Source organism: Hemitrygon akajei, chromosome 12, assembly GCF_048418815.1.
Source record: "Hemitrygon akajei chromosome 12, sHemAka1.3, whole genome shotgun sequence".
NCBI classification, from domain to species: domain Eukaryota; kingdom Metazoa; phylum Chordata; class Chondrichthyes; order Myliobatiformes; family Dasyatidae; genus Hemitrygon; species Hemitrygon akajei.
Window position 1 is genome coordinate 99,556,826 of NC_133135.1, and position 8,569 is coordinate 99,565,394.

General features: G+C 48.5%; 1 protein-coding gene across 1 annotated transcript; it reads right to left on the reverse strand.

Moving 5' to 3' along the window:
- Positions 1–1,173: 1,173 nt before the first annotated feature.
- Positions 1,174–2,520, reverse strand: LOC140737322 (uncharacterized). The gene has a single exon (XM_073063754.1). It carries the CDS (start codon positions 2,250–2,252, stop codon positions 1,320–1,322), a length of 933 nt encoding a protein of 310 aa, XP_072919855.1. The 5' UTR covers positions 2,253–2,520; the 3' UTR covers positions 1,174–1,319.
- Between the last annotated feature and the right edge of the window lie 6,049 nt (positions 2,521–8,569).

The following is an 8,569-nucleotide window of genomic DNA, read 5'->3' on the forward strand; positions in this document are numbered from 1 at the left end:
CCAAGCACACAACATCCACTGACTCTCCTTTGTCTATCCTGCTTGTTATTTCCTCAAAAGATTATCATGGATTTGTCAGGCAAGATTTTCCCTTGTGGAAACCATGCTGACTATGGCCTATTTTATCATGTGGCTTCATGTACTGAAACCACATCCTTATCAATCGACTCCAAACTGTGAGGTCAGCTTAACTGGCCTATAATTTTCTTTCTTCTGCCTCCCCCCCCCCCCCTTGTGAGTGGAGTGATATTTGCAATCTTCCAGTCCTCCAAAACCATATCAGGATTTAGTGATTCTTGAAAGATCATTACCAAAACCTCCACAATCTCCCCATCCACCTACTTCAGAACTCCAGGGAGTACTCCATCTGGTCCAGTGACTTATTTACCTTCGGACCTTTCAGCTTCCCAAGCACCTTCTGCTTCATAAAAGCAATGGCATTGCTTCTGCCCCTGACATTCTCTAACTTCTGGCATACTGTTAGTGTCTTCCACGTGCAGGAAATCCAAGGGAAACCCTGTCACCCACAGCAGTGACCGTTTGGAACCCATTGCCACGGGGAGAGTGAGAGATGAACAGCAGAACTGTCATGGAGCAGAAACACTGGCAAAGACCAGCAGGGCACGGATGACCCCCTACTGTACACTGGATGTGTTGTAGGTTCACCGTGTACCCGAGACAGAGTATAAAATAGAACTGATTTATTTGTCACAGATCCGGAATATTACACTTCAGTACCATTAAAGGAGAACAGCAGAAGGAACTCCTCCTACGCCCTGTCACCAGGGTGCAGAACTGCATTCGATCAGCAGCAGCAATAATTGCAGAGTTCAACACAACAGAGTTTTTGTGGACTCGGGTGACTTCTTCTAGTTCATCCGCCAAACAGTTTAAATCTCCCATTCTCGTGTCTTTTTTTTCCCTTTTCTGGGTGGTTGGGGTCCTGTCGAAGGCCATGCTGTACAGCTGCACTCAAACTATGTTCTTCACATGCGGTGGGTTGTCGCTCTCCAGAACCCGCCAAGCAGCCTGCGCTCCAATATCTGCAGGAGCAGCTAGGAAGACGTGTGCCTTCAAGGTGCAGTCCTCACTGACTGAAGTGTCTCAGATCGAAATGTCGAGACAGCAGTCGCAAGCCTGTGGACGAGAGGGGGGGGGGGGGGGGAGAGAGGGAGAGAGAGAGAAGAGTGAGGGAGAGGGAGAGAGAGAGAGAGAGAGAAAGAAGTGTTGGGATGGATAGTTTTTCCGGTTGTTACTGTGTATATTCTGATATAAACGTGAACTTCTGAATTTTCCTCTGGATTCAGCAGCCACGCTGGTTAAATGTTCTCTTCAACGTGAGCTTGCTGGTGCGTCACAAGTTTGGTTAACTGAGTGAATCCCTTTCTACATTCAGTGCACGTAAACAACTTCTCCCCAGCGTGAACACGCTGATGTAGTTTCAGTTGAAATGACCGAGGATATCCCTTCCCACAATCTGAGCAGGAGAACCATGTCTCCCCACTGTGAACAGACTGGTGTGCCAGTAGGTGAGATGACCGAGTGAAACCCTTCCCACAGTCTAAGCAGGTGAACGACCGCTCTCCTGTGTGAACTGACTGGTGTGTCAGCAGGTGAGAAGACTGAGTGAATCCCTTCCCACATTCTGAGCAGGTGAATGGTTTCTCCCCAGTGTGAACTGACTGGTGTGTCTGTAGGTTGCATAACTGAGTGAATCCCTTTCCACACACAGAACAGGTGAATGGCCTCTCCCCAGTGTGAACTCGCTGGTGTCTCTGTAGGTTGGATGACTGACTGAACCCTTTCCCACATTCAGCGCAGGTGAACGGCCTCTCCCCCGTATGAACTCGCTGATGCACCTTCAGCTGAGATGACTGAGTAAATCCCTTCCCACAATCTGAGCAGGTGAACGGCCTCTCCCCAGTGTGAACTGACTGATGTTGCAACAGGTCAGATGATCGAGTGAATCCCTTCCCACAGTCTAAGCAAGTGAACGGCATTACTCCAGTGTGAACTGACTGGTGTCGCTGCAGATGAGAAGATTGAGTGAACCCCTTGCCACAGTCAGAGCATGTAAACGGTTTCTCCCCAGTGTGAACTCGCTGGTGTGTCTGCAGGTGAGATGACTGAGTGAACCCCTTCCCACAATCTGAGCAGGTGAATGGTCTCTCCCCAGTGTGAACTGACTGGTGTGTCAGTAGATGGGATGACTGAGTGAACCCCTTCCCACATTCTAAGCAGGTGAACGGCATCTCCCCAGAGTGAACTGACTGGTGTGTTTGTATGGGGGATGACCGACTGAATCCCTTCCAACACACAGAACTGGTGCACGGCCGCTCATTAGCGTGAACTCTCTGATGTTATCGTCAGCTTGGATGGTAGAACGAATCACTTCCCGCAGACAAAACAGGCGAACCCTCCCACTCTGTGTGAACTTGCTGATGTATTTTCAGGCTGGACGACTGAGTAGATCCCACACACCGAGCAGGTGAATGGCCTCTCCTCACTGTGAACTCACTGGTGTATCTGAGGGTCGGCTGAGTGAGAGAATTCCTTCCCACACTGAAAGGAGGTGAATGATACCTCCCTGCCTTCAATTCTCAGGCGGATGTCTGATGTAGTGAATCCCTCTGTGCTATCAATGCAGTTGAAGATGTGATCTCCAGTGAAAACTCAGCACTCAGTTACAAGAGAAAAGTTCATCTCCGACACATGGTACATTTCCAACTACGGCGAGGTATTTCTTCACTTCCAGGGTTCCACAAGCGATATATTGGTGTTAAAAGGAAATATCTGGTCGCCCCGTAAAGACCTAGACAGAGACAGCAAAACTGGCGTGTTTGAGATTCCCGTACTCATTTTTTGCCGTCTCTAACCTGTAAGAAATTTACAAACGACATTCATAGGTGAAGGGTAACCTTTCAGATGAGATAATTTTAGTGAGCGCTGATATCAAACTGCAAAGCCAGGTTCAACACAAACCGGAGGGACAAATAGCTTTTTTAACTGGGCACGGATCCACGGTGCGCATGCGCCCGCACCTCGGCTCCTCGGCAGAAAACTCCCCGGCTACGGACACAAATCGTGGGGCGGAGAGAGAGGGAAAGGACCGGGATCGTCCCGGGGTGTGTCCGCAGCTCGCAGCAATTGCTCCCCAATCGCCGGTACCGATGGACCCGCTCAGACCTGCGGCCGATCCTCCGCTGGGCGCATGCGTGGTTTCCCGGCAGCGCCTGCGGCCCTCGGGCCTGCGCAGTGGTCACGGAGTCTGAACACGGAACTGCAAGCTGCGGGGTCACACCGCGGGCCTCAAAAGACAGCTAGTGTTGTCATGTGGAAAGCTCCCACAAACAACATGCTCAGTGTCAACAGGCGTTCTGTGTGTCACCTACAAACACAAAATGCTGGAGGAACTCAGCAGGTCAGGCTGCATCCAAGCAGAGGAATAAACAGTCTACATACAGTGAAAGGTCTCGTCCTGAAATATCAACTAGCATCCTCTACCCCGAGAAGAAGACTAGCCATCTACCTCTAGTGGTTTTATATACAGCTACACGATCACCCCTCGGCCTCCTATGGTCCAGGGAAAATGGTTACAGTACATCACGCTTTCCAACCCTGGTAACATCATGGAGATCTTTTCTCCCTACAGCTTGGAGACCAGAACTGTGTATTGAATGTGGCCTCACCGATTACTTCTACAGTCGTAATGTGACATCCCAACTCTCGTACTCAATGCCCTGACCGATGAACCACATTATTCACCACTCTGTCTACCAACCTGTATCACTGCTGTAAGTCTGACGTGTTTCAAATTGATGATTAGGAGTGTGCATTGCTCTTTGTCTGATGTGTTCTGCTACTGTGTCTGCAAATCTGCACAGAGCATCCTCAAAAAACTAAACCCCAGCACCGCACCAAAGCAAAACCAACCATCCAGTCAGTGCAGACACAATAGGCAAAGAGAAATGCACACCCCAATCATAAATTCAAAACACAAATAACAAAAACTTTACAACAGTGCGCCAGAATATGATGACACACATTTCCAATAACACCAACTGAAGTAAAATCTGCTTTGCAAAGCAGTAAATCAGCTAAAGAGGGGAGAGAGGGAGAGGGAGAGGTTGAGAGGGGGCAAAGGGGCTAAGCAGAGGGGAGAGGTGGCGAGGCATAGAGGAAGTGTGAAAGCAAAACAGGGAGAGGGGTGAAGCAGAGACGGGAGGGGAGATGGGTGAGTGGGAGATGGGAAGAGGGGCTGAGGCAGAGAGGGAGAAGGAGAGAGGAGTGGCAAAGGGCCATGACAGAGAGGGAGAAGAAGGAGTGCTTCTCGCAGGTCAAAGTTGGTGATTTAAAATGAGAGCTTTGCGGGCTCTCATTGTCCATTGTGCGGGGCCTATCAGCAGCGGCAACTGAGCTCGACAAACTAAACGGAAGTACAGAAGGGATAAACGGAGCGGCCATTGTCGGGAGTAGGCCAGTGGCGAGAGTAGAAGCCACAGGCTTTTGCTCATTCAGTCTTCAGCGAGGTAAGCAGTTAAGTGGACTTCGCTTTTGGTTTTTCTTTGCAGTTTCTGAGGAATAGACAGCATGTCGGTAGGGTTAGTATTTTGCTCTGGGTGTCATTGGGAGTCCTGGGAATCTTCCAGTCTCCCAGATGGCCACATCTGTGCAGGTACAGATGCAGCTCCTCAGAGATTGTGTTAGGGATCTGGAGCTGCAGCTCGATGACCTACAGCTTATCAGGGAGAGTGAGCAGGAGATAGAGAGGAGCCTCAGGTGACAGTCAGGGAAGGGATGGGAAGAGCTCAGACAGTAGAGAGTGCCCCGTGGCCACCCCCCCTCAGTAATCGTTATCTTGTTTTGGACACTGTAGAGGAGGGTGGGGTGATCTAACACAAGACGACCATGGTGATCGGGTCTCTGGCACTGAGCCTGGTTCCGTGGTGCAGAAGGGAGAGAAGAAGATGAGGAATGTGGTAGTCATAGGGGATTGCATAGTGAGGGGTACAGACAGAGGATTCTGATAGCCTGATAGCAATACCCGCATGATGTGTTGCCTCCCAGGTGCCAGGGTACAGGATATCTCAGATCGGGGGTGGAGTATTCTGAAGGGAGAGGGCAAACAGTCAGAAGTCTTGGTACACGTTGGTACCAATGGCATAGGTAGAAAAAGGGAGGAGGTCCTGAAGAGAGAATTCAGGGAGTTAGGCAGGAATCTTAAAAGCAAGGCCTCTGGGTAGTAATCTCAGGATTGCTGCCTGTGCCACGTGCCAGTGAGGGCAAGAATAGCCTGATCAGGCATATTAATGCGTGGCTGAGAGACTGGTATAGGGGGCAGGGATCCAGATTCCCGAATCATTGGGACCTCTTCTGGGGGAGGTACGACCTGTACAAAAATGACGGGTTACACCTGAACCCAAAGGGGTCCAATATCCTAGTGGGCACATTTAATAGAGCTGTTAGGGAGGGTTTAAATTAATTTGGCAGGGGGATGGGAACCGGAGTGATAGGGCTGAGGAAGGAGAAAATAGAAATAAATCAAAGATAGCATGTAACAGAGATGATAGAAATGACAGGTAGGAGATGAAGCATAATCACAGCCAGTGGGATGAGTTACAGGGCAATAGAGGCATGGTGCAGTTAAAACAGAAAGCAACAAATACTGGACTTAAGGTGCAAACACGAGGAAATCTGAAGATGCTGGAAATTCAAACAACAACATACACAAAATGCTGGTGGAACACAGCAGGCCAGGCAGCATCTATAGGGAGAAGCGCTGTCGATATTTCGGGCCGAGACCCTTCATCAGGACTAACCGAAAGGAAAGATAGTAAGAGATGTGAAAGTAGTGGGGGGAGGGGGAAATGCGAAATGATAGGGGTGGGATGAAGCTAAGAGCTGGAAAGGTGATTGGCGAAAATGATACAGAGCTGGAGAAGGGGAAGGATCATGGGACGGGAGGCCTCGGGAGAAAGAAAGGGGGAGGGGAGCACCAGAGGGAGATGGAGAATAGGCAAATAACTAAATATGTCAGGGATGGGGTAAGAAGGGGAGGAGGGGCATTAATGGAAGTTAGAGAAGTCAATATTCATGCTATTAGGTTGGAGGCTACCCAGCCGGTATATAAGGTGTTGTTCCTCCAACCTGAGTTTGGAATCATTTTGACAATAGAGGAGGCCATGGATAGACATATCAGAATGGGAATGGGACGTGGAATTAAAATGTGTGGCCACTGGGAGATCCTGCTTTTTCTGGCGGACCGAGCGTAGGTCTTCAGCGAAACGGTCTTCCAGTCTGCGTCAGGTCTCACCAATATATAAAAGGCCACACCAGGAGCACCGGACGCAGTATACCACACCAGCCGACTCACAGGTGAAGTGTCGCCTCACCTGGAAGGACTGTCTGGGGCCCTGAATGGTGGTGAGGGAGGAAGTGTAAGGGCAGGTGTAGCACTTGTTCTGTTTACAAGGATAAGTGCCAGGAGGGAGATCGGTGGGAAGGGATGGGGGGGATGAGTGGACAAGGGAGTTGCGTAGGGAGCAATCTCTGCGAAAAGCAGAAAGGGGGGGGAGGGAAAAATGTGTTTGGTAGTGGGATCCCGTTGGAGGTGGCGGAAGTTATGGAGAATTATACGTTGGACCTGGAGGCTGGTGGGGTGGTAGGTAAGGACAAGGGGAACCCTATCCCGAGTGGGCTGGCGGGTGGATGGGGTGAGGGCAGATGTGCGGGAAATGGGAGAGATGCGTTTGAGAGCAGAGTTGATGGTGGTCGAAGGGAAGCCCCCTTGTTTAAAAAAGGAAGACATCTCCTTCGTCCTGGAAAGAAAAGCCTCATCCTGAGAGCAGATGCGGCGGAGACGGAGGAATTGTAAGAAGGGGATAGCCTTTTTGCAAGAGACAGGGTGGGAAGAGGAATAGTCCAGGTAGCTGTGAGAGTCTGTAGGCTTATAGTAGATATCAGTAGATAGGCCATCTCCAGAGACTTAGGGTGTTGTATTTGAATGCAAGCAACATAAGGAATAAAATGGACGATCCTGAAATTCAGCTACAGATTGGCAAGTATGACATTGTGGCCATCTCTGAAACTTGGCTAAAGAATGGTTGCCAATGGGAGCTGAACATCCAAGGATGTGTGGTATATCAGAAAGATAGGTTAGTAGGCAGAAGGGGTGGTGTGGCCCTGTGTATAAGAAATAATATTAAATCATTAGAAAGAGATGACACAGGATTGTAAGGTGTAGAGTCTCTATGGGTTGAGCTAAGAAATGGCAAGGGTAAAGGGACTCTAGTTGTATACAGGCCACCAAACAGCAGCTGGGATGTGGATTACAAATTACAGCAGGAGATAGAAAAGGCATGTCAGGAAGACAATGTCATGATAATCGTTGGGGATTTTAACATGAAAGTGGATTGGGAAAACTAGGTCAGTACTGGAGTTCAAGAGAGAGAATTTGTAGAATGTCTAAGGGATGGCTTTTTAGAACAGCTTGTTGTTGAGCCCACTGGGGGATTGGCTGTGCTGAATTTGGTGTTGTGCAATGATCCGGAGGTGCTAAGAGAGTTTGATGTTAAGGAACCTTTAAGGAATAGTGATAACAATATGACTGAGTTCACTTGGAAATTTGAGGGGGGAAAACATAAAATCAAATGTGTCAGTATTTCAGCAGAATAAAGGAAATTACGATGGCATGAAAGGGGAACTGGCTGAAGTTGCCTGGAAAGGGACATTTGCAGGAAGGACAGCAGAGCAGCAATGGCTGGAGTTTCTGCAAAAAATGAGGGAAGTGCAAGACAGATATATTCCAAATAAGAATAAATTTTCAAAGGGAAGAAGGACACTACCATGGCTGACAAATGAAGTCAGAGCCAAAGTAAAAGCAAAAGAGAGGGCATACAAGGAAGCCAGAGTTAGTGGGAAGATAGAGGATTGGGGAGCTTTTAAAAACTTGCAGAAGGAAACTAAGGAGGTCATTAGGGAGAAAAAGATGAATTATGAAAGGAAGCTGGTGATTAATATCAAAAGAAGACACTAAAAGCTTTTTTAAGTATATAAAGGATAAAAGAGAGTTGACGGTAGATATAGGACCAATAGAAAATGACGCTGGAGATATTGTAATGAAAGATGCAGAGATGGCAGAGGAATTGAATGTGTATTTTGCATCAGTCTTCACGGTGGAAAACATCTACAGTATACCGGACATTCAAGAGTGTCAGGGAAGTTTGTGCAGTGAAAATTACGACTGAGAAGGTGCTCAGGGAGCTTAATGGTCTGAGGGTGGATAGATCTCCTGGACCTGATGGAATGCACCCTTGGGTTCTAGCAGCTGGAGAGATTGCAGAAGCATTAACAATGACCTTTCAAGAATCAATAGATTCTGGCATTGTACCAGATGTCTGGAAAATTGCAAATGTTACTCCGCTATTTAGGAAAGATGGGAGGCAGCAGAAAGGAAACTACAGACCTGTTAGCCTGAAATCAGTGGTTGGGAAGTTGTTGGAATCAATTGTTAGGGATGAGATTTCAGAGTACCTGGAGGCACATGATAAGATAGGCCAAAGCCAGTATG